At 31.3% G+C, this 26910-nt stretch overlaps 4 protein-coding genes across 4 annotated transcripts in view; 1 reads left to right on the top strand and 3 right to left on the bottom strand.

Annotated features, from left to right (window-relative positions):
• LOC130897608 (uncharacterized) overlaps window positions 1–26910 on the top strand; it is a 63965-nt gene that overhangs the window by 35781 nt on the left and 1274 nt on the right. Inside the window, exons 13-17 of the mRNA XM_057806541.1 lie at window positions 1045–1329; window positions 5484–5713; window positions 22283–22479; window positions 24115–24236; window positions 24701–24829. Of these exons, the coding sequence (XP_057662524.1) occupies window positions 1045–1329; window positions 5484–5713; window positions 22283–22479; window positions 24115–24236; window positions 24701–24829 (963 nt within the window). The remainder of the gene's footprint in view (window positions 1–1044; window positions 1330–5483; window positions 5714–22282; window positions 22480–24114; window positions 24237–24700; window positions 24830–26910) is intronic.
• Window positions 7917–8687, bottom strand: LOC130897358 (uncharacterized). Its single transcript, XM_057806175.1, has one exon. It carries the CDS (start codon window positions 8623–8625, stop codon window positions 7993–7995), a length of 633 nt encoding a protein of 210 aa, XP_057662158.1. The 5' UTR covers window positions 8626–8687; the 3' UTR covers window positions 7917–7992.
• On the bottom strand, window positions 16629–17553 carry LOC130897359 (uncharacterized). The gene has a single exon (XM_057806176.1). It carries the CDS (start codon window positions 17403–17405, stop codon window positions 16818–16820), a length of 588 nt encoding a protein of 195 aa, XP_057662159.1. The 5' UTR covers window positions 17406–17553; the 3' UTR covers window positions 16629–16817.
• Window positions 18320–20850, bottom strand: LOC130897357 (phospholipid hydroperoxide glutathione peroxidase-like). Its single transcript, XM_057806174.1, has one exon. The coding sequence runs from the start codon at window positions 20538–20540 to the stop codon at window positions 19779–19781; it is 762 nt and encodes a 253-aa protein (XP_057662157.1). The 5' UTR covers window positions 20541–20850; the 3' UTR covers window positions 18320–19778.

Here is a 26910-nt window from a genome sequence, read left to right as displayed (position 1 = left end):
ACTGAGTAGTGTTTACTTTCCAGTATTTTCCTGTGTTTGAGTGTGGAATCATGTTATTATTTATTCTGACTATGATTCATCGTTTCTAGAGTTAATTTGATCTTATTTGGTTCAATATTACATCTCTTCATCCAGCCGTAGATACGGTGGATAGCTGTTTAAAGCTTGTTGGTTGCCTCTCCATTATTCTTTATTACTTCAAAAATAGTAGTGCCTCCGGCGAAGTTTGTTAAGGGTTGTTTTTTAAATCTGGAATGTGACATGTATCCACTTCATTGTAGAATTCCGGTCTTTATTTCTTCAATATCGAAAAGACATCTTCTTGCTTGATTCTAAATATCTTTCCAGTACATATGTATCAACTTTATCAAACGCTTGTTCTACAAGAAGCAAAATTTTAAAGATTTCTATATAATCTTGATTATCTCATGGACTTTAATAATATTTGGTGTAGGAGTAATCGAAATCTTTAATATCGTTGATTTGATGAAAGTTATTGAAATCAGAAGTATTTTGATAATCTACAGAATCTGTAACAAGTATGAAACGTTTTTGTGTATTGCATGTGCAGATTCATGATATTTTGTACAGAGAGAGTAAATAAGAATGCAAAGTTTTGTATTTTGAAAACCAGTTGTCTTGAAGACTCGAGGGGAAACTTTTATTACAAAGGAAATCATTTTCAGGTTGAGAGAAACCTGTTTTTCTTGCCCAGCTCCTTTCATTCAGGATTGCTGTATTGTTTTTTAATCGTTCCTGTCCCAATATTCCAGTACCTACTTTGAAAGTGCAAAGTGGGCTTCTATCAATTAGGAGTGTTTGGTTGTTGGCCTATTCTTCTATTCTAGTTTATTCTAGTTCCTGTTTATCGTTGACGATGACTGTGATTTGAGCTTTTATCATCACCATTTTCTAAGATATGTTAATCCGATAAACAAAGTTATAGCACTTGGATTGGATGTACCTCACGAATGCATAATTTATTCAACGATTGCCAGTGTTGGTTGATAATCATATTTTTGAAATTTTGTTTCGCTATTTCAGGTTCTCACAGAAATAACTTCAACAATAGAGCAATTGGCCGTTGCAGGATGTATAAACAAAATATTTTTGCCGCCATATGATACTCTTTTCATAAAAGTAGATATCAAATCAGTCTTATTCGAAGGTATACCATTTGCACAAGCCTCTCCAGACAATGGATATGCGTGTAATATAATACGAAATCTCGTTATCGATAAAACTAAATACATGAGAAATGTTCAAAGGATATACAATACTGTATATACAGATGCAGTGGACGGACTCATTTTCTCATTACTGGGTTATGTGAGTACATATTAATCTGTTTTAGTATATTTTCACTTAGAAATACTTGGGATGGATCAAACCTATTTTGTTATTATATGGTCTAAGGCCAAATTTCAATTATGATTGTACACCGTACGATAATGAAATAAAAACATTTTCATACAAAAGTGGAAAACAAAATTCCAGTGTCTAACAGGTTCGATGAATGGTATTAGAAACGAAGCAAAACAGAAGATTCAAATAAATTCCATGTATTAGCCAATGTGTGTCACTTTTGACAACATAAAGCTTCTGTCAGATGTCACACGTCCTTGGTGCGCGGAACGTGCTCCTTTCAGACACTCCTTCATGTGAGGAAACAGAAGGAAGTCTAAAGGTGCCAGGTCAGAGGAGTAAAGTGGATGATCGAGATCACCATGCACACACCACTAACATTTCATGTGTCTCCGTAGCCGTTTTTCTCAATTTGTTACATTATAGTCCAAGACTTTCGCCTAGGTGGGGCTTCTTGACATGTCTCTGGATCCTCATGTGCAAGCACCTCATAATTTATGGAAGAAAAAACAATGAAATAAAATGAACAATTTATTGAAGTTAATGTTGAGATATTCACCATAATATTAGTGAAATTAATTCTTTATTTATTCAATTGTTGTGGTAAAATCTGAATCTCGCAAACGTTTTCTCGTTGCCAAACGTTTTCCACTCCAGAAGTATAGAAATTCTCCAAAAGAATTGTTAAAAACTGAAAAAAACTTATTAAAAGGATGACGTGTCTTGTCAAAAACATACTGATACAAATTTTTGTAAGTAGGTTTCACGATTTTCTTTTGCATAATATTTTCAAGCTTAATATAAGCTTTATCAGAAATACAAGTCGCACCTTTGGGGTGCTGATAATGAAAATGAGAGATGGAATTGAGTAAGTGAAATTAGTAACTGAAAAAAGACTATCAAAAATCATATTATACACACATTTTTAACTAAAAAGCTAAATTAATTATCAATAAAAAGATGGAGAAGCTATAAATGCCCTAAAAACTCGTATCAATAGTCTTTGAACATGATTTTCCAAATTAATATGAATTGTTGGAAACAATCAAGTCAGCAATATTATATTTGTCGAAAAAAAAATTACTCGAGACTTGGTCACATTCTGCGACCGTGGCGCATCTGAATAAATCAAACGCGTCAGATTTTTCTAGGATATTGGTGAGACCATCTTTCATAGGATTTTATATTCCAACATATTCTCCGACAAATCGAAGTAGTCTTCGTAGGCTTGAATGACAATAAGGTTTTAACGTGTGAAGATGTCAAAAAATCATGAAATTCGTGTGACGCAATTTATTATTACCAAATATTCTTTTTTGACATTTCAGCACATCATTCTTATCGATTCTCTTTAAAAAGCCAGCTGATCAATCAGATATTCTTAATAAGAAATTTTGTAGCCCGAAGTATATTCCAAATGAAAAAGTTCAGTCACACAATTTTCGAGATTCGGCATCAATTGCTGGAACCCCCTTAATCTTTCTTTGTTTCCAAAAAGTGAGTGAAGGTTTTGTGACGGGACACATCTACCAATTATTATTTGAAAGAATTAAACTTTTAAAACCTTAAACCTATGTACATATGGTACATTTTATAAGGGCAATAAAAAAAGTGGGGTTTTCAAAGAACAAAGTTGGACTCCACTGGTATAATGGGGAGTTGAATTTTCCGATCAGTCGAAGCAGTTCGTCATTGTTTACCCTGTAATTTTTTAAATAATTGACAAACTTTTCCGTTTAATCATGTGTGTGTAGCCTAATTCTGTCGAAAACATAAATATTTTATAAAGTCAATATTTGCAATACAATGTTCACGATTTGACAAACGTGTAATTATTAATTTACGGAACCTATAAAATTAAAACCAAAAAAAACCAAATGTTGGTTTGAGAACTTTCAGTTGTGCTACGTGGATTTTTATTCCACAAAGAGGTATCGACTGAAAAAATAGGAGCTATAAAAATGAGTTGAAATCACAAACACCATTCCTTCATACTTCATACTTCATTATAACATATAAAGTAAATGCTCGACATTAAACACATGAAGTATGAATTGCATAAATTCATGGGTATTTTACATTTTTTTGATGGTCACAAAAACCGATTTGGTCAGTGACTAATGACGAAACTTCTTACGATAGTTTCAGTCCTAGGAAACTGGAATTGATAAATAATCCCGTACACAAACTATATAGAGATGGAGCTTTCCGCAAATGTTGAAGCTAATGTTTCAAATAGGAAGTACCTGCTGCATATATTAATAACAAATATATCTCAAGATTTTTAGTAAATGAACCCCACCCTAGAAATTAAGACAAAACGCTTTATTAGTACTTCCTGTGATTGATAATGAAGATAATATTTTTAATATCAGGGATCATTTATTCCGAACGGGCGAAGAAATATATGATTGATCTTTTACATTTGGTTTTTAATGCACATTTCTGGTCTGAAGAGTTTTATCACTATTTGTCATCAAGTACTTACATTCAAGTGAACCTACTTTTGTGTAGTAAAATATTTTTTCTTAGGCCTACAAAATTTTGTTAATATTATAGAACTCAGATCCCCTATTATTATATACTTTTTCTTCATAAAAAGTAGTGCACAAACATCCCCTGATTCCTCTTTCCCGTATAGTAGTCACGATTCTTTAACAAATAGTTTTAATCTAAGTGTTCTTTACTCAGAGTCCAAATATAGCGACACGACGATGTACTTCCGCACTTTTGTTTTTAATTCTTTATCTAACCTTAACCCTATTTTGATAAATGAATATTGAATAATTTGTCAAAGCAAAACAAATGAGATGATCACAGTATTTATACCAATAGCATTGATACTTGAAATACTTCATTCAAGCAAAATAACTAAAAGAATCCTACTAATAATTTGTGTTTATTTGAGAGTGAACTATGTCTTGTTTCTTATTAAATAGAAATCTCTAGAGGTTCTCAGTCAGGCAACGCTCTCAAAAAATCGGTTAAGTCTGGCAACGCTCATAAGTCGGACAACGCTGTCGACAAAAATTAAAACGAAACATATTCGTGCTTCAAATAGTTGTTTCTGTGTCATGATAACACATTCTCGTCTAGTAGACGCGTTTTCAAAAAGAATAACCGATACAAGCTCACCCTGCATGAAAGATTTTTTTTGTTACATCGTATCTGCGGATTTCGAAACTAAGTTTATCGGATTTTAACAAAAATTTCGGAATACGCCGCTACCAAATCGTTCAACAGTGTGGAAGACGAATCAGATATTCTTAAGAACGGGCTCTGCTGCCGACGCACTACGTTCTGAATGACCGGTATCTGTAAACAACTAACGAAAATATGGAAACAGTAGCGCTGACGTTAGTTGTGCAGCAATCTGCAGTGCGGCTGTTAGGATGATCCGCAGTTCCAGCATTCCATTTTGTGGTCGGATTAAGCAACCTTCAAGCTGAGCGGTGTACTGTAACGACCAAAATGCTCACGTCTTCATTGAAGAAGATTTAAACCTTCCTGGGGTGTTGTGTGTGGGCAGATATCCATGCGGGAGGTCTCGTGGATACGTACTTTAGTTATTTGGAAATGTTGAAATGAATGATTTACGTAGGCGATATACAACGATCCAACATAGTTTTATTTACTCAGTTGGTGGCATATTTTGGCCTGTGCATTGAACCATATGGTGACATGTTCGTAACCGTTGTTAAACCTCTAATTTTCAAGATGTCGGAACGAATGGGATTGGTTAGAAACTACACAGAAGATGGTCAAAAGAATTCAAGTTGCAGTTTTCTTGACAAATTCGCAACGCATTGTAATGTTGTGAATGGAAACTACGATTAAATTGTCCACCGCAGTTTCTTCGTACATCTCATAGATTTGTCAATGAGTTGCACTAAGTTTACCATTTCCCTCATTTCAAAATAGCGTTAAAATAACGAGTTCGGTGATAGCAATTCTATCGCAATGCCTCACGAAGATACATAAAATTATTACATTACAGCGATTCCAGATACTATAGTTACCTCAATTAGTATATTTCAATCATTACTATTCATTGAATAATGAATGAAATTGACGTTATTTTCCCGGCAAGTATTATAGTAAAAGCTGCCTTATTCCAGAAAGCTGACGCTCCTGATGGTATTTATACTGTAAACAGAGGTATCCACGACGTTTCTCAGTTAGGAAATATCATGAAATGGAATTATTCTACGCACCTTCCATTTTGGGGAAGTAAACAGTCATCAAATAACGATTCTTGTCAATTGGTACATGGGGGAGATTCTACTCTATATCCTCCGCAGATTACGAAAGACGACGTTCTCAGTATTTTTGCTACTGATATTTGCAGGTAAGTTTTCTATCAATTAAAAAATGTCATCTCGATAATAAAATATTGGAAAAAGATAAGTTGTTCGCTTGGATTGGGTAATTTTTCGTTGACCTTAAATTTGTCATTAACTAAGTTATTGAATATTATGTTCTTTCTCTCAAGAGATATGGCATGATGTATCCTGTAAAATTCTACTTTTATAGAAGAATGCATAGTTTATAGTTGTTGGCGGCCAAGGAATCGTTAAACACATAGGCCTTCAGATCAGGCGCTTTGGCTTGAACCCTTTGATATCTTTAGACAAGTTGTGACGTTTGCCCAGATCTTTAACCGCGCTCAAATGAAATCAGGCACACAAATAATCAACAGTACTCCGGATTGTCCGTCATGCCCATGGTGTGGAGATGGCGTCTTAGATGACAGTGTCCGCTGAGAAGTCTGGTTACAGCACGAGGTCCATCTATGTAGGCCTTCGATTGTCTCATGCCATGTGTCTCTATCCATCTCTGTCAAGCCCTCGTTACGAGTAGACCCGTTCAGAGACGTTTAAAAAAATACAATTGATCAGAAATATTCGATATCAATTAAGAACGTTGCACGTGATATTTCCATTTGTTTTCAATTTATTCCGTGAAATATTTCGGTCTGTAACAAACTGTTACCTTTATTTAATTTAATTTAATCAACGCAGAATTTTTCAAAATATTTTTCTCTAAATTATTGTTGAATTTTTATCTGAACTTTTGAAGTGCACTGGTCTCCGGCTTCTTTATCATTCGACAGTAATTTGTGATTAAGGAATAATTTTTATCGGCAAAAATAAAACACAATAAAAATAATTTTATCACTAGAAAATTGTGAAATATGAGTAGTAGACTAAGGTCTAAAATATTTTGTTTTGTTCGATAATAAACAATAAAAAATGGGTTTTTTGTGGCTTACCAAACAATGTTATTTTCAAAATTGGTATGAACAAAAGTTGTAGATCTTTTAACTATCCAACCCTTTCCAACCGCTGATCGCCATTGGCTGCAAACATTCAGATGTTGGATTTTAAAATCGAATAACCCTTCTTTCCATAATTTGCCGCTGAGTATAGGAATTTTCATGAAATGTTATGATTAATGGCAATTTTAAAGCTGATGACAACAAATTTTAAAAAATGACGAAATAGATTTATTAAAATATTCCATAAAATAGGTGTTTCCCTTATCCTCAAAACGCTATTTACCTAAATAGCACAATAAAATTTGATTAAAAATATAATTTTCAAACAAATAAAAATCCTGAGGTTTTCATACATACTTTAATGACTTAACCGAACCTATCCAAAAAATTGACGTATTTCAATTTAAAAAACATTTCAATAGCGACAAGAATCAACAAACTCCATATTTTTGTCAAGTTCCATTTTGATTATTATATTTTCAATCGCTTGAATTCAATAATTTCAATACTTGATAAATTGATATAAGTGATTTTTACATTCCACTTTGAGCATATATTCCTTTCCTGCTGATGAATTCGAAAGCTCAGAATATATATTGAAGAGTACACTTTCGTGTTTGCCACAATCCCACAATATATATAAATGGATATTTCTATCAAGCGTCAATTTGAAAATTGAATTTTGAAGTTGATGAATCTAATGGTTTCTAAAAGATATTACAAAATTTACCACACCGCAATTCTTAACTAATCGATTCCCAGACGATGAATACATAAGTATTCAAAAGCTCAGAATATATTAGAGTAAGTACACCTTTGGCCACAATCCCAGGAGATGTGTGAAGTATATCAAAATAATAATTTCTACTGTTCACCTATGAAAATGTATTCTGCCGTGTTTTAAAAGATAAAACATCTACTTTCCTGGCTAATTCCTCTACGATGAGAAGTAATAACGTCGAAACTAGTCAGTGGTTACAAACCTCTTCTTGCAATTGCGAACCAATGGGGATTGAATTAACGCTCTTCAAAGGAGATATAATTCAATATTCGTTGAGGCACTAGCCAGGAAAGTAGTTTTTTCTCCTTTAAAATGCGACTGAAAACTTTTTCGAAATATTATATATTATTATAATATTATTATTTCAAAGGTGAACAGTACAAATCATTTATTTTTTATATATTATACTCATGTTTGTATGAGATTATATTACATATTGTTTATATTATATTCAAACTCCGATTTCCACTTTAAATTGAAATAAAAATCTAATTTCACATTAATCACAATTTATTATGCATAAAATATATTTCTATTGTAATTATAAACAGACATATTGAAGGCTTCATTACCAATATTTTTCTAATGATTTAACCAAATCTTTTGGATTAGTGCTTGGTCCATGCCTTTCAACTGGTACCCCATTTTTATCGATAATAAATTTGGTAAAGTTCCACTTAATAAAATCTCCCAGAGTACCACCCTGTACATGCTTTAAATACTTCCATAACGGATGAGCATCGTTACCATTCACATTTACTTTCTCAAACATGTCGAATTTAACATTTTTACTTTGCATGAATTGGCAAATTTCTTCGTTAGTTCCTGGCTCCTGCCCTGCAAATTGATTGCAAGGGAAAGCGAGAATTCTTAAACCTTTAGATTCTGAATATTGTTCATATAGCTCTACTAATTCTGCGTAGTTATTCTTTGTATAACCACATTGAGAAGCTACGTTTACAATTATACATACATGACCTTTATATTTTTCCAGAGAAACTGGGTTTCCTTTGATATCATTCGCTGTAAATTCGTAGATAGATTTGGCAGACTTGTAACTGTCTGGACTAGACATTTTGACTTGTGAACAAGAGCCGTCAACACTATCAATTCTATCACTGGAACAAAACTCTTTTTCCGCCAAGGTTACTGCATCTGTTGTTAATGTTAATACCACGGTGACACCGGTAAAAAATAACATAATTTTCACTTATCACCAAACATGTGACCTGCGCATACGCACTACTTCATATGCTGCGTGTCTACATAAAGTGGGTGGAGGTACAGCGATGTGACGTTTCTCGATATCGGTTATTATTTCGAATCGTTAAATGTTACTGAATCGATTAATTTATTGTACAGGGCCGAACAAATTGCAAATTACGAAGTAGAATGATGACGAAATATAGAAAAATTAATTTTAGTTTGTCATGCACAGTCTCGAATTGAATAATTATTGTCTATGTTGTTGATGATTTATTTATATCAATACATTTCATAAACATCTTAACTGATAAAATACTACCTATACAAATTTTAAATTATAACAAATTAACTATCACTGTTTGTAATTATTAATAATAAATTGTAAAAACAACAAACAAACAAACAAAATAATTGAAGCACATAAATTATTATTGAAATAAATTCCATCTAATTTTTGATACTAGTATGAAATTGAACTTTGTTATTTTTTTAATAGTAACATTATCTTATCTTCAGCTTATCATCACAAATCATTTGACTATTTTAGAAGTTGTCAACATAGAAAAAATTATACTGTAGTTAATATTATATTATACATTAAATTGAAAGAGGTGCTTTATGTACGTCAACTTAAGTTAACTATAAGACATATATGCTTAGTGCTTCGGCTGTTTATTTATGTATCAGGTGGCCAAATGAAAATGGCATTTAATCGCGTCATTCTAAAGACATAGGGTGGAGAAGTGAAAAAAAATTTAGGTCAGCGTCAGTGTTGATAGTCTGAGAAAAACGTTTACAATGACCTTCAGATTGAAAAAATGGCACACCGCTCACTATTCTCTTCAAAGAGTTAAAGCAAAAAGTTTTCCAAGAAAAAGAATCTCAAATTTATAAAAACGACCATTAAAATCATAAGTCAGATAAGACTATTTCTCATAAAAAAACGAATATTAAAAATCAAGAAACCCGGACGATCATTTTAAAAATTCAAAACTAGTTTACTTGTCGAGGATGTTTTTTTTAATGAGCTATCCTGTATATTTGAGATTAACCTATTTAGAGTCAGCTTGCCTCTTGACTATAAATTTAGGTAGAATAATCGATTGGTACGAATCACTCTTTGGATGTAGAACAGCAATTAGTTCATAGTCATTTCATTGGAAGTTTGATATTTTGATAAACATAAAATATTGTATGAAAATTATACAAAATATGATAGCAAATCACTTTCATTTCAGTTATTGTAGATATAAAACACGTTCATAACTGTTTGAGAAACCAGATTAATTATAGTTATCAGTTTTTTATTAAATTCTAAGAAAAATTGGACGATATCCTGCTATCTGTCTGCCATATAAATGTCAATATATGGAAATAGTCATTACTTTGATGTAGAAGTATACATCCAGCTGAAATATGTACCGAGTGTCCCAATATGAGTGATTGTTTACCATATATCAGATAATCTTTAAATGGCAGTCACGAGAAAAACATTATAATGAAAGGAAAACTACGAAATTATTTTTTAAGTTTGGATGTCTATTGCTAGTGGAAGTAACTGAATAAAAAAATAAAGTTCACTAAATTACATCATTATTGTATATAAGAAAAATAGTAATTGAATTCTTAGAAAAATTATTTGATATTAATATTAGTTTTATCTACTTAATAATATCTTTTGTAAAATTACTATTCTTGAAACATTTCTCTTCCACACAAGATTAATAATTACATAATAAATAATACACCTACTAGGGGGAGTTATTTAGTTTTCTTCTAATATAATTATCTTTGGAAAATATTAAATATGTGTATACATTGTAGTAGTAATTCGTTCCGGCTCGATTACTTCAGAGATGTTAGTCTGTCTCAGACTTTCACCTCTGAGGGCAATTATATTTACGACTACTTGTGACAACATCATTTATAAAATAATGTCATCCAAAGTACTATTTCACAATCACGAAAAATTATTTCTTTTTGCCGTGGATATATCTACTAATCTCAATGTTGTCAAGTGTACAGATTACGACCATAATCATACTTAATTCGCTGTACTATTTTTGCATATTTCATGCAGTATGTTACTCGTTCTTTGTGTATTTTTTTCTTATATGCAAATGATATTTTCGCACCGCTTAACTAATTCTGAACGTGAAGTTGGTACATGAAGAACGTGCTCCGCGTTCCTGAGTTGATAGCTATGAAATAAACTTTGTTAAACAGGAGAAGCTTGCTTACGGATTAAGCAAACGGATTCAAATATTAACAAGGAACGCACAGTCAATATTTTGAATCCTCTAAACAATCCCGGTAGTGAGTCCTAATATTTAGTCCAATATCTAACAGATCTCTCTTGTAGTTTGAAGATTCGTTCAAATTGAGACGCACAACACGTACCCCAAAAGGGGATATCGAAGATGCAACTCAAAAAGGGCATAAGTTTAGTTCCAGTTAGGTTTACGATTACAACGATGTGGACTAACTACTGAACGTGATTGTCGTGAGTGCTTAGTAGAACGCACTATTTGTCTTGTCTTTATTCGACGCAACAACCTTTTATAGCAAGGACGGTGTTTTCAACAAGATCGTATACCACAGTAATTTAAATTACCAGTATTTAAAAATCAGAATATTTTTTTTTTTCGGGTAGAAGAAAGTGACCTGTGGAGTAGTCAGTTCGGTAACCCAATTCAAACCTTTTAAATTTCTTTCTCTCGGGTTATTTGAAATCGAAAGTATTTTCAACACAACCTGAAAGTATACAAGACATAGATCAAAAAATCGTTCTACATTGTTTTTTATTAACTCTAGATATACCCAGAAATGTTCGTGAAGCATTTAAAAATATGAAAGGATAGCTATGCAGTACCGTTAACTCTATTAAATCACTCGAACTCTTCATTGAAATGGTGACAAAATATGTAATCAATCCTTAAAAGAAAATTGACCAAGAAGAAATTCCATTGTGGATTTAACAAGACAAAATTGTACACATATCACTATTAACTATTTTATTTTAAAAAAACCTTTTAAAAGACAGGAATACTTTTCTCTCTCATGATTTGTGAGTTTGTTTTATATTAAATTCTTAATTTCAATTTTTAATTAGGTATTTGATCTGCATCATGTTGTGTAATACAAAATGTGTTTAATAAATTTTCCAACTGATGAACCAAAATGTCGATTTATCATTAGAGTCGTATAGAAAGAGTTTTCTACTGCTATCAGGTATTATTAATAAGTAGTTTTTTTTAATATCGATAAATATTTTTCGTCATTAAATCGTCAATAGCGTGCAGGTAGCTATTTCGATGAGATTAAATAATTCTCGTTTATTCTTTCTTGAATGAATTAATAATGAAACAGTACGTTGAAATCAATTTTTTTCATGGAAATATCCAGAGAAAATTAATTCTGTACAATTATTTCTAAAGCTTCATAATATAACCATACATTATTCAAGGTTTTTCGTTGAAATACATGTACATCTATTTTATAAATGTTTCCATCTTTTACGGTGGTATTACGAGTTTTATTTACTTTGAAATTATAGCCAGTTTATTTAGATTTCGTTCAATAATCTTTAATATACCTTCTTGAGAGTTACAAGCTACAATAAACACACAAAGAATATGACTGGGAATCATAAGAACTCTCTCACTGCTGCTATAGAAGTCTTGCTGAAACTTCTTCCTCTTTACATTTTCGTAAAAAGCTACATAAAAGCTGTAACGCACGTATTAATAAATTATAAGCTTAGTGCGAGATATAGAAAGTTAATGGTGGTGCTGAAAGCGGAAAACGTAGTGAGGCAACCCATAACTGCATTTACAAGGTATAGAAAAATAACTATTAACAGGTACGACAGATTAAAAAAGATCTATGTCTCAAAGTCTCCGAGCCGCGTGGCACCAAAGAGTAGTGGCACTAATATAACAACTTTTCCATTAAATCTAGCTAAGATCGTTACAATTTTCTAGGCAGAAATAACTAGTATAATATTTGTGCTACAAACACGCTAAATGGCCGTAATGAAGTGCAACGAAAAGGCCAAACAAGCTGCGTGCGAAACTATTCAATGAACCTGAACCTTTGTGGCGTTGCAAATTCTATAATTAAAGCGGTTACCAATAATTGAGTGAAATACAACTCTAGCTTATAATTAAGAAATGCATCAGTTGAAGTTTAGAGAAAAAAATGAGTCTATTAATCAGAAGAAGACATTACGGAGCACATGCCACTGCGATAGTTTATCAAACGTGCGGTTTTCAGAGTTTTAAAAATTTAATTGTAAGGACATACAAGAAATATTCAGTGTATAGATTTTAGAAGACTATAATAGATCTGAAAAAGTCGTAGTGGCAGTGTTGGACTAACAGAGAGGCTGATGGGGGGTCCCAAATGCCTCCGCGTTCCTCTGATCAAATCCCAAACAAGACGTTAAAAATGTGATTAGTATCATCGAAGTTTTTAAATATATGGAAGGGCCCACAAGAAGCACCCTTTTAAAAACGATGAAATGAGCTGTAATGTCTCATCACCTCTCACTCAGGACGTTACACGTCTTCAGTGGTAGTGCAATAAAAAGAAACCAAAATTATGCCTTCGTGTAGTTTCCTCTTGGGTAAAAACACAACAAAAAAGTTTATGAGTCTTTTTTTATGAGAATAGATGGCGAGACGAACATTGCCACCCAGAATATAAAATTCTGTTTCTAAATATTCATGAGCACGTTCAAATTCTATCAGTTTTTCACTCAGAGAAGTCATTTTTCAGTATTTTTGCAAGTACAAACTACACTAGAAAAGTGAGGTTATGTTTTTGACGTTCATCGAATATCACCACGTAAAAAGTAAAAGATTGGTTAACATCGAAGTCAAGAACGCGTACAAGCGCGATTATTCTTAATAACATTTTTGTTATGTCTTAAAATAACCTATATACCTGTATTTGTCCGGAGATTGGTATATTTGTGGTAATATTCCTAAAAGCTTCTACCAAAGTAGTACTATAAGTTGTCTGTGATTACTGGGATTACAACACATTTTTGTTGTTCTCTCATGACGTGTCAGTGAGCGCCCTCTCACTTCTATCAGTATTGTAATCTTTAGTTACTAAGTGAAAAAGCCATAAATCTCGTTCGAGTCACGTTATCTATACTGCGCATGCTTGAGAATGCACAGAACCGAGCTGGAGCCTCGGAGGATAGAGAATCGTTGCCATTCTGTCTTCCTTAGTCGAAAAGCTTCCACTTATAGCATTTTATATAGAAGTATACAAATATGGAAAGAGCAAATATTAAACAGATGCTTGTACCTATTTTAACTGAGACTTATTGTGTGCTGGCAACTGTGATTTTTTTAATACTTTCTTACATCATTTTCTTTCAATAAGTGACGTATAATTTGATGTCTTTGATTTAATAACTAGTAATAACTGCTAACGGTAATAATGTATTTTTTATGGGTATTGCAAATTAATTATGTAGGTTATTTTGGATTACATGATTATTATGACACTTTGATCAGAAATAAAGAAGCGTAATTTAGTTTACTTAAACACCTTACATCATTGTATTAAGATGTAGATAGAAGACAGTTTCTTACAAGAAAATATCAAAAACCATATGTTATCTAGAACAAATAATTTAACACACCTAAAAACATTTTATCTAGTAAGGATATTTAATTTTGAGATCAATTGTCTACAATATTTCAGTTTTAAAGTAGAAACCGATTACAACATTTATTTACAATATTACAATCAAATAAATGCCACTTGAATCATTTCTCAATAGCATAATTATAGCATTAAGGTAAATACTTACGCTATCAAAGTGTTTGCGAAATATGGGATATTAGATTTTATATAAGTTCAGCTCTGGTTTGGATTAATCATGAAATCTAATATACTGTTATAAAGTTAAATATGAGATGACCGATTTTTTCTATATTCTCCGTTTTTGACATGATAGGACGTCACGGACGAAAATCATCTTCTCGACCATCAGAAAAATCCTTATATTTCTCAAAAACGCGTGCTCGTGATAAACATTCACTATCATACGCTTCTTTCAATTAATTATAAGTTTCAGTTGCCATCTGTCACTAAACAATTAAACATTTTCCAGGCTAATAACCCAAGTACTCTGTTATGAATAGAGGCTACAGCTGTAACAACATGTTTACTGTAGCGAAAGAAATTGCATTCGAAACAGAAGGTTTTAGTGAAACACCTAGAGGTTGCTAGCGTTTGGCTCATGGCAAACAAAGGAATTACTCCATGTCTAATTATAATAACAATATCAAAATAAAGTTATTTCAGCTTTGGTATATTTACACTTCATACATTTCAAACTAGATTCGATCATATAATCGATTGTCACCGATCGATTCATTTGAATTATCTATTTAACTTTGGAACCTAATAATGAAGTTGAAGAAACAAAATCATGGTCGCTGAGTACAGAGCCGGATTCAGTCCCAATCGAACACTTTAGTTGGCTTTGCGTGCACGTCTAGCATAGAGTTATATCAACAATTATCACAAATTTTAATAATTATGATAAGTCTTGTTGAGTTGTGATAAAGCAAAGCTGAATGAAACAACATAATCATCTGTTTGTCAAATGATTGCATTATTGACCACACTTCCATTTATTGTTAAATCGTAAAATTCTTGCATGTTTTTGAATAATTATATATTTTGTCCCACTATTCCTAGTAGTAATAAATGGCAATAAATGGGTTACTTGCAAAAAAATAATTCAAAACTCAATCGGCAAGGTCCTACCGGTTTTGAATATAATTTTAAAAGACTTCCTAATGAATTTTTTTATTCTCAAATTATTTTTTATTCTAGTAACTTCTAGTTACAAAATCCAGGTTCTATTAATTAGTTTGAACTATGTTTTGAATATTTTATCAGTTGTTTTATGTATCCTGGCTCCATTATTTATGATATTGATAATCTAATATTGGCCTTTAATTAGTAAATTATGGTCCTAGTTGATAGCTTATTGATTTTTATATGACCTACCAAGAAAATAGGATACTGCCTACACTTGTGTATAGCTTCATAATTGTATATCAATAGTTTATGAATTCAATACCCAAACATAATATTCTCTGGTATTAAATCAACAAACTATTATAGGATATGTTGTATCTTTCCTTCTCAGTAATCTTTTTCCCTGTGCTCATACATTTTTACAATGTTTATTCTTTATTAGCTCATTTGTAAATATTTCTTTTGAATTTTTGTTTTCCCTTCTTGATTGATGAATGTAACAATAAAAGATGGAACTTCTTGTAAATGAGTAAAAAGAGTGTTTCAGAAGCAGCTTATACCAGTTCATGGTAACATGCCTCTGAATATCATTTGACCTCTATTATTAGTTTTTTAGAAATTATAACATTCAATTTTATTTGAGCGAGGAACTTTGTTCATTTTGTTTCACTACGTGCGTAATTGGACAATTTGGATACTGAGGGAGTGGTGTAATTTTTACAAAGAACAATAATAGATTCAAAAACTGGGTGCTTTGAAAATGGATCAGATATTTTTATATATTCCAAATATATAGCTGAAGCAGTTATAGGGTTCAAATATTTCTAAAATGACTTGATTTTTCATGATTCAATACCCAAGTGATTTGCCTCTACTTACGGTTACATTATTTACTACTGAGGAAGCATTAGCATTAGGAATAATGGCTTGTTAATTATATCTGATGGTTTTTACATATTATAACATTATTGGATTAATTGCAAAAGTTTTCGATATTTCAAGTAATATCCTTAAACATGTGTTTTCCAATAAATTAACTAAACATAAGAAATATACTGATTTGGCAGATTGAAGAGCTTTATCAGCTTTCAAATTAATCATAAATATAAACAATTGGTTTCAAATTTATTCATAATGTTTATTTTAGAGTCTTGTGGATACATATCATAATACAGACAAAAAGTAAAAGGTTAAGGATATTTAAAATTCATTTTAATAAGTTTATTACTTTTGCCACCTAAATATTCACAGACAGATTACATGGTTAATCTTAAATAAACAGTCAGTAGAAAGTATGTGCCTTTTAAATAAAAAAAAGTTCTCTATATCTAACAAATCTTGAAAACAAAAAAATCAATACATATACTTAATATTGAAAAAATACATTCATAAATACTACCAATACTTTTCAAGGAACTTCACTAAATCCTTTGGGTTTGTATTCGGACCATGTCTCTCAACTGGTTGCCCATCCTTATTCACAATAAACTTAGTGAAATTCCATTTAATAAAATCACCCAACGTACCTCCTTGCTTATACTTCAAATAATTCCAAAGTGGATGAGCATCATTACCATTAACATTTACTTTCTGGAAAACGTCAAACTTGACGTTTTTGCTTTGAACAAACTGACAAATCTGGTCATTATCTCCTGGTTCTTCATTAGCGAATTGATTACAGGGAAAAGCTAGAATTCGTAAGCCTTTGGAATCCCCATATTCCTCAAAAAGTTGGTTAAGCTCTGCATAATTATTTTTGGTATAACCACACTGTGAAGCTACATTAACTATAATACAAACATGCCCACGGTATTTTTCTAAAGATACAACTTCACCTTTTATATTTTTAGCACTAAATTCATATATCGATGATGCTTCTTTATAATTTTCAGGATTAGACATTTTAGTTGTATTCGATGCGACTGTCAATGCACGACAAGCAAACGCCGCTTTACAAACTGTTCTATAGCTTAAAAAAATCATTTAACTGATTGTATAGATTTATTATTGATAAATAGTCAATAATCAAAGTAATTTATAGGAGAAAATAATAGGTCACAAACTAAACAGTTATCATTTACAAATTATTCAGCTTTTTATTTTTAGCCTTATTTTAAATCCGAATATCATGTCATAATCAGCTGATTACTTGCTGAGTTGCCACTTGTTGAACTGAATACTAATATAATTTTTTTATAAATAATGGTTTGTTTAAACTATTTGAAACAAGGTATAATAACTTTAGAAATATAATTATTTGAAGTGTATTAATAATTGCAGAAAGTCAGTTGATTGATCTATTGTTATTTGTTCTCGATTTTAAAGACTAACATTAATCTTTGAAGAAAAAGGACAAGATGTTCCTAATAGTTATGCAAACATTTATTCCAAATGAATACCAATGCCAATTCAGTTATTTCTTTCAATTTATAATTAAGAATTTTCGAAATTTTTTTAATACGGGACCCAATAACAAAATTTATAAAGTAGATATAGGTACTTTACAATTATAAGTTGAATTATTGATTACGTTTTTATTATCTCATAACAATATCTTAAAATAATTATTGGAACTTTTTTCAAATCATTACTAAAACGATAAAATAAAATCCCATTTTATTAGTATCTGTATGCTGTATGAAAAACTTGAAGTACATTTTTGTTTTTACTGACTTCAGCATTGAAAAATGATATAAGATGAAATGATCAACATTTTAATATGTGGAAGTACATCAATATCCAGCTATTGCATTATATAAAAACTCAAAATTATTCAATAATGTTACTGGAAACATCCAACTTGACAATGTTGAAAAAGTTCCAATTTTGATTAGTTGACTTGTTCCTGGTTGTCCATTTTCCTCAATTTTGGACTTGAAGTGAAATAAATCTCCCAATTACTTTATATTAGAAAAACTTTATTTGAAAATTCAAAATACAATTAATCAGGTAATTTGAATTGACATTCATACATACTCGTTATGCATTATAAAATTGTTTATAAAATTTATTCAAATATTTTGCATAGCAATAAATGTCAAAAACCTAAACAATATAAAACATAAGTAATACATTGAACCATATAATTTGAACTCAAGAGCTATGACCAAACCGAAAAGAAGTGGGAAACACAGATGCTTAATTTATTTACTACTAATAAATACTGGTCCACTGAATTTTTCAGTTGAGTGATATTCTCCCTCATGAGTAGTGAATGAATACTTAAAAAAACAACATATTATCTCAATCCATTTCACAAACATTATTTGATAAACAGTAAAAAATAATAAATCAAGTCATTTTAATATAAGGCAATCCAAAATAAAACAATATTCATACATTAGGAGCTACTAAACAAGGAGAAAAATAAAACACAAAATTATAGGTGAGTAAATGCTTTTCCCAATCATTGAATTATGTTATCAGTTTAAAGGCACCTTCCTTTTGTACACTTTTTTCTTATATATATCTTTGACTTTAAATTTTGAATTGGTTGTCAATGACTAATTTTCTAATAATTTGAATGTAAGTGAAATACAATTTGGGAACGGCATTTACTTTACAATTGAACAGAGGTGAAAAAATATAAAACATATATGAAATAATAACAATTCAGTAAAATTAAAATGTTACTAACAAAATTAAAATGATTTATTATTATTTAAAACAGCAGTGTTGGATTTTGAAATTTGTACCTCATTTTGCACTTATCGTTCCAACGTTTAAATAATTTTTAAATACTATATTTAATATATGATGATTCTCAAGGATTTATTGTACTGAAAAATGATAGTACAATGTTAATTGTTATGAAGCAAATTGATTTCAAAAGCATATCACGATTCTGTTTCTTCTTTAAAAATGTGTAAATTTCTAGCTAGGTTTTTAGTAATTTGATGGGTTCCAGGATTTTTCATGTAAAAAATTGCACTTATTAAACAATCTAATTTCAGAAAATCCTACTACTGTAACATGGTTAATCTATAAAATCTAAATAGTATCATGTAATGTTAAGTATTCTGATGATTTTTGATATGTAGTTCTGTAATAGATAGATAAGTTGATGATACATGATTTCCACACCATAAACTATTAACCTTCACCAAACTTGACAATCTGTCTATATAAAAGAATAGTTTTAAAGAATCTTTAAACTCAAATAATCAATATATTCTTGTCTATGATAAATGGTAACTGAAATCTAAATACCCACAATTGTAACTAATATCTATATTATTCAACTACACATATACAATTTAATCAATTTTTTTTAAACAAATAACAAAAATCTCTTAAAATATCAAATATATAATGAAGGTATGTGACCAATGTTTACAATGAAATATCCAAATAATATTACCAATACTTTTCTAGATTATCTACCAATGTTAATGGCTTTTTAGAAGGCTGGTGTCTCTCCACAACTTCACCATTTTTGTTAATAATGAATTTTGTGAAATTCCAAGCAATGTTGTTACCTTTTGGTCCCTTAATTTTTTCAGTCAAAAATTTCCATAATGGATGGGCATTTTTTCCATTAACATCAATTTTTTCAAACATATCAAAGTTTACATTTTTTTTCTTTGCAAATTCACATATTTTGTCATTATCACCTGGTTCCTGTTTTCCAAATTGGTTACAAGGAAATGCTAGAATACGAAGTCCTTTTTCTTTGGAATATTTGTCAAAAATTTCAACAAACTGCTCATAGTTACTTTTAGTATGACCACATTTTGAAGCTACATTAACAATAATACACACATGACCTTTGTATTTTTCAAGCGAAATCGGATTTCCTTGTATATCGTTAGCAGTAAATTTATAAATCGTGTCAGCATTTTTTGTAGATTCATTATCGCACTGCTCAATGTCTGGTGTACCTTCCACTTGATGCACCTTTTTTTGCATTTTCGACTGTTTCGTTACCTTCTTAATGTTGTTTTCTTCAGATTGCTCTTCATTTTCTGCCCTTTTCTCAATTTTTTTCGGTGGCAAATCTTCAATATCTTTTTCTGCTCCTCTTTTTGGTCCCTTTCCTTTTGTTTTTTTGGTGATAGCAGGAACTTCTTTTTGGTTATTATTTTTATTCCCTGAAGTCGCACTTCTAGTAAGAGGCATTTTGTATTTTAATTTGAACACTTGATTAAAGTTTGTGATGAAACGAGCCAACGCAAACTTTCTCGCGGTTTTTCTTTATTGTAATCAATAACCTCACTCTCTCGTCTTTTTTTGTAATCTTGTGAAAATTGACAACTCAACCACATCCGACAAGAAAGAAATATCGTTTTTGGAAACAATCTAATTAAATAACTCAATTCACCAACTTGCTTTTTTAAAACAATTTATTTAGCAAACTGAGGATTTAATAATTTAAAGTTACAAGTGGTTACACTAATCTGACTGGCGAACTAGACGTATATCAAATTGAATGAACTAAGAATCCAATGTTACAAGTGGTTATACCAATATGTCTGGCGTACTAGACGAATATCAAATTGAATGAACGAAGTATTAGTTTTACAGACTTCTTTATATATTAGTTCTTATCTTATACAATAATAATTATAAAATTAGATAAATGTATTCATGGAGAAACATATATCTAATACTCCTATATGGACAGTTGGTATGTGAAAAAAACGTCCCTACGCTACGTTGTCGACTATATTCATTTTCTCTCTCGTTCGAGACACTTTATCTATACTGCGCATGTTTGCGAATGCGCAGAACCGAGCTGGAACCTCGGAGGATAGGGAAATCGTTGCCATTCTGTCTTCCTTAATCGGAACAGGCTCCACTTATAGAAACTGTCCATATAGAAGTATTACATATATGTTGAGAAAGCATTACTGGGCCACTCTTTCGACTTGTCAGGTACAATTAACGTGCTTATAGTTGATGTTATTAAAATCAATGCTGTTTTGTCAGGAAAGGGTTGGTATTTTGAATTAAATAATTTACCCCTCCAAATTTAATATCAGATATGTACGATACATTCTATAATAACCTCACAAACTGTGTTTACTTCCTGAATACAGTAATAAATATAAATGATCACAAATAAAACCAAGTATAACATCCGAAACGCCTAGCTTCGTACAACTCTTTGCAGCGATTTGCTGGAATCTGGTTGGAAACAACGTTCAGAGATTATGCGAATATTTTTACTGTAAAATTATAGAAGCAGTCTCTGCTAGTGTTTCTAAAACAATTCTCTGATCCATAGAAAATACATTTTATGGTTTAACAATGACATTAATCTACCTAAACCTAAAAGTAAAACTTAGTCTGTAACAATAATTTAAGAGTACCTAACCAATAACACTGATGACTAAATTAAACTTGGTAATCTGCGAGCCAAAATTATAAGAAATATTTGTCGAAACCATAATAATTACTTGAGAGATGTAGGACAACACCTAGTAGTTGATCCTGAGAAGTTTTGGTCATATCTAAATAGATAGTAATAAGTAAATGCTTTATTTTTTCATCTCTTGTTATGAATTGATGATATGAAAAACTGGGCGTCTATTTCTAAAAAGGATAAAAAGAATGATATAGAGAACTGTCGCCCCTTCTCAATTATATCCATCTTTTCCAAAATATTTGATAATCTGCTTTACAACGCTCCATAAAAATTTTTCTCCCACAATTCCCTATAGCCAAGTCTATGGTTTCAATTCGTACAGGTAGAACAGCATCTTCCTGTACCGTGCTGCTCTCATATACGAGTAGATGAAGAAATATCTCTTTAGAACCCACTTCAATGGTTTTAGAGTCCAACAAGGTTTTTGTAATTCTAAAATCACAAAGTTATTCCAGACAATAAGCAATTTAATGGCCGAATTCTTACATTTCAGATCGGTAGAAATTTTCTATACAGGTAAAGGCACATATAAAGGTATAGAAGGACTGCGCTTCGAACCTAAAGAAACCACTTTCACATCTCTTTTATCAAATGTTGAAGAAGATTGTTTCTGTACAAAACAAACAAAGAATGCACAAGGAGAATTATCTTGTTATTTAGATGGTGTGCTAGATTTGTATGATTGTTTTGGTAAGTACTGAATATTTAATCTAATTCATTAATTTTAATATTGTAGTAGCATTAGTTTCACGTGAGAATTTGTTTTATTTATTTTGAATCTGTTCCACTACAAACTTGACTTACAAATTTAAACGTTTAATACGACTACTCAAGCTAACTTCTTATTACCATAGCATAAATGGAGCTCCCACAGTCTTCTTATTTTTTATCATAATTAGTTTAATCTGTTAGTCGGTTTGTTTGTTTGATTGACTGTTCAGACGAAATTTTCACTTTACATTAATCTATTTACAAGAAATTTCGCTTCTGATGACAATAAAAAAATTGGTGGTATATCTAATAATATTGATATAATTCCATTTTTATAAGAAACAGAATGCATTTTTGTCATTCTACTTTACTGGAGTATTTTTAATTGAAATAACTTGATTTCAAAACAATTTTCTCTAAATTAAATCATTTATAGGAAACGTTAGGACTACGAGAGTTCAAATCTAAAAAGTTTCGATGGTTCAATGGTTAGGTTAGGTTAGGTTCAATGGTTCGTGAAAAAAACAATTTGTTTGTGTTAATCTTGGTCCAATTGGGCTCCAAGGATGATTTAAATAATAGATGTCGATAAAGTTTAAAAACTATATTTGAATGGAAACTTAGCAAAAACTATTGTCGAAAGTCAAAGCTATAAATAAGACTTTCTCACATTATTTTTCACAGTTAAAATTTCATATTTTTCTAAATTACAAATAGATAGAGAGAGAGGAATGCTTTATTGTTGAAAAATTGTTACAATTTGCAGACAAAAGCTTGTAAAAACTTAAAAATAAACATAAAAATAACTAAATAAAGATACAAATCAAATAAAATTTCAATACACAGGAGAAAACCACAATGTAAATCCATAGCAAGATTAAACTAGTATACAGTATGCCTGAAATTAAATATTATTATTAGAATAGAAGTAGTTTACAAAGTAGAATGGACTTTCCAGTAAATATGCCCTCAAATTATTGCGAAATGCGATATTGATTCGATTTCAATTGGCAAATGATTGTGCAATTTTTTGCATGGTAAAATATTGAGCTTCCAACCAATTCTGAACGTGGAGTAGGTAGGTAAAGGTCGTGTTCCGCGTTCCTAAGTGGATATCAAAGAACAGTGCTTACGAATTAGGCAAACGGATTCAAAGAAAAATAAAGAAGGAAAAGTCACAATTTTTAATCCTTAGAAGGAGTGAGCCCTGCTGTTTATTCCGAGTAAATATAAGTGCAGAACAGGAGGAACGTAATTTTTTAGATAGGGTTACAATATGTAACTCCCATTTCAAGGAGCTGTCCAAAACAAGCCCTAAGAATTTTACAGATTCAACGACGTCAATGGTGGTGTGTTGTCAATTTTGTTTGACCGAATAAACTTGATATGTAGCCCTAGTTCCCAATAATCTCAACGCTGTTTCTGTACTGATTTTAACTTATTCCCAATCTTAACCAGAGAAGTAATAGCTTTATCATCTACATAGCATAAAATATTAGGAGAGAAGTTGGCATTTTGTATAATATTATTCATCAGAAGGAAAAAATAGAATTGGAGTCAATACTGTACTACTACATAAATCAGGTGGTCACTTGATTTTCTGTTTTTTTACAGGTGTTCCAATTTTATTGTCATTTCCTCATTTTCTCTATGCCAATGCTTCATATAAAAACGGAGTGGAAGGTGTTACTGAAGCTGATCCTGAAATACATGGAATATATTTACTCATAGAACCAGTAAGTTTAGAATTTATAATATTGATTACAACAACTAAACGTTAAAATCGTTACAATACACACCTCTTTAGTTAATAAAAAATTAAGCGGCGCCGTCAGTAGGATAGTCAAACGGGCGTTAAGATTTACATAAGATTTAATTCTACGATTTGTTGACTATTCAAACAAGTTTTAACTTGGAACTCTTATCTGGGCGAAATGATTGACTCACCCATTTAGGAGATCTTTGTTGTGGAGCTACTACCTGTTCCAGAAAAGGAAAAAGGATCTTTGTTCTTATCGTTTTTTATGTGAGGTGACAGATAGGTAGCAAATTGAAAAATAATTGGGTTTTTTTTGGTAATAAATTTTCGTAACGTTATCTGTGATTCGAAAAAAATGGAATAATTTAGAACAATTTTTTTTCTAAGACATATTTGCAAAGAAGTTAACTTCTAATTCACATTTCATATTTTTTTTTTCAGAATACAGGCACACCTTTAGTTGGTAGGAAAAGAGTACAGTTCAATTTAGTTATACGACCAGCGGAACATTTAAAAGAAATTACAAAAAATATTTATTCTACTATTTTACCATTAGTTTGGGTTGAGGAGGTGAGTTAGTGGAACAATTCAATATTTTGTGTTACAAGTTCGTTCAAGAAAAATATTTATAACTAAGTAATGTGAAACGTGAAATTTTATAATGATAAGTAGAAAGAGTACCGCGTTTTATATTCAAAAGCGCTGAAAGTGGGATAAATATTTCTGATAAAGATGAAGAAGATATCCTAGAAAATTCTTTTGACACGGCTATAGAAATTGTCCCAAGCCTTGGACCTATAAGGCCTGTTGACCTATTTATATATATACTGCCACATTCTGCTTCTTCTTCTGAGATCACTGAGATCAATAGCACACATTATTTGACCACAATAGAAATGATGAAATAAGGGAGATATGTGACATCCAGGATGTAGTAAGATGGGCGAGAAATCGGCGAAGTGAAGGGAGAGAACACGTTGACAGAATGTCAGACGAGAGGTTGGCAAAAAACCGAATGCATCCCGACCACCAGGAAGACCACCTACAAGATGATATGAAAGCTGGTCTTCATCATCCCAGTTGCAGCTAGGCAACCAATGATGCAAACACAGTCCTAGCGTACGATGATGAAGAAGAAGATATTCACAATTTCATATAATTTTGCAGTGAATTGTTTTTGCAGTATCTTCTTCATATGCTTTCTTCCGAAATTGGGATAAGGTAGAGTAGTTTTCACACCATATTTTATGTGTTATTAAGGCAGTTGAGATGAGTTTGGTTGTTCCTCTTGAGCAAATTTCATCACTCGTCCTAGTTGGCATTCTATATAAGGTATATGTCCCACTGTTCAGTTATTTTGACATTGTTTTCTTCCCTCTAGTTTCGTATTTCATGACCAAACTTACGCTAGCTTTATAAAATCTTACTTTGCTTCTGAAGCTTCTTATGCTGATAATAATGATTCTTTTTTTATTTGGTTATTATATCCTCCTCCTATTGCTTGTTGTATTCATAGTCCAGACATTTTAGGTAGATTTGAGCAAGGATTTTGGAAAATCGAGATACCCAGCTATAAAGTCGTTCAAACTTGTTCATTTGAAATCCTAAAACTCCTCTTAAAACTCACATATAATTCGACGTGAGAAACTTTAAAATCGGTGGTCAAAAGTAAAAAAAAAATGATTTTTTGCACATTTTTTGTAAATAACTCGTTTTCTATGGGTTTTACGCTATTTGTATCTATCATTAATATTGTAGAGCATTAAATTCTCTATAACTTTTGTTTAAAGCATTTTTTCATGTGGTGAATAGTTTCTGAGATAGAGGGCAGAGCGCGCGGTAAGAATCAACTAGTAGTCCCGATCCAAAATAATAAGCCAATTCTTTCGCACTTGGTTTGGTTGTGCATTTTTCTATCGGTTCATCGTAGAGAACAGCATTTTTTGGTGTTACTATCTTAATCATCCCCATAATCTGAAGACTATTGTTATCATCAAGCGTATGGACATTTATATCAGCATTGTCTCCTACATATTGCACAAGTGCACCAGACTCGGATGATAAAATACGAGGCTGTGGATGATAAAAAGCTTAAATTTCGTACTGCATAGTATTACTATAAGAAGCTGCAAATCCTAAGCTAGATAGAATATCCAATAATCTTTTAGAACCATATCTTCTATGAAGAAACACAGAAAGGCTTAATAAGTAGCTGCGATGGAAAAGTGTGTATTTTTCCTTTTCTGTTTTTAATAATGACATCTTCTAAGAAATGCAGTGAAATTTTTGGAATTTCTTGGTTGATGTCATCCAACATTTTACTGGGACGTGGATAAGATTTCGTTTCAGCTATGGAGGATCGGATATCTTCTCTAATGATAGCTGCTGCAGCTTCTACAAATCTCAACCTTTTTGCTTCAGGATTTCAAATGGGACTCTTACCAGTTCTGCCCTCTATTTCAGAAACTATTGACCATATGAAAAAATGTTTTGAACAAAAGTTATACAGAATTTAATGCTCAACAATATTTATGATAAATATAAATAGCGTAAAACCCATAGGAAACGAGTTATTTGCAAAAAATATGCAAACAATCGATTTTTTTGAATTTTGTCCACCGATTTATAAAGTTTCCTACATCGAATTATAT

The sequence above is a fragment of the Diorhabda carinulata genome, chromosome 8 (assembly GCF_026250575.1).
Source record: "Diorhabda carinulata isolate Delta chromosome 8, icDioCari1.1, whole genome shotgun sequence".
Classification (NCBI taxonomy): domain Eukaryota; kingdom Metazoa; phylum Arthropoda; class Insecta; order Coleoptera; family Chrysomelidae; genus Diorhabda; species Diorhabda carinulata.
The sequence above is the reverse complement of the archived record's forward strand: the minus strand, read 5'-3'. Positions and strand labels throughout refer to the sequence as shown.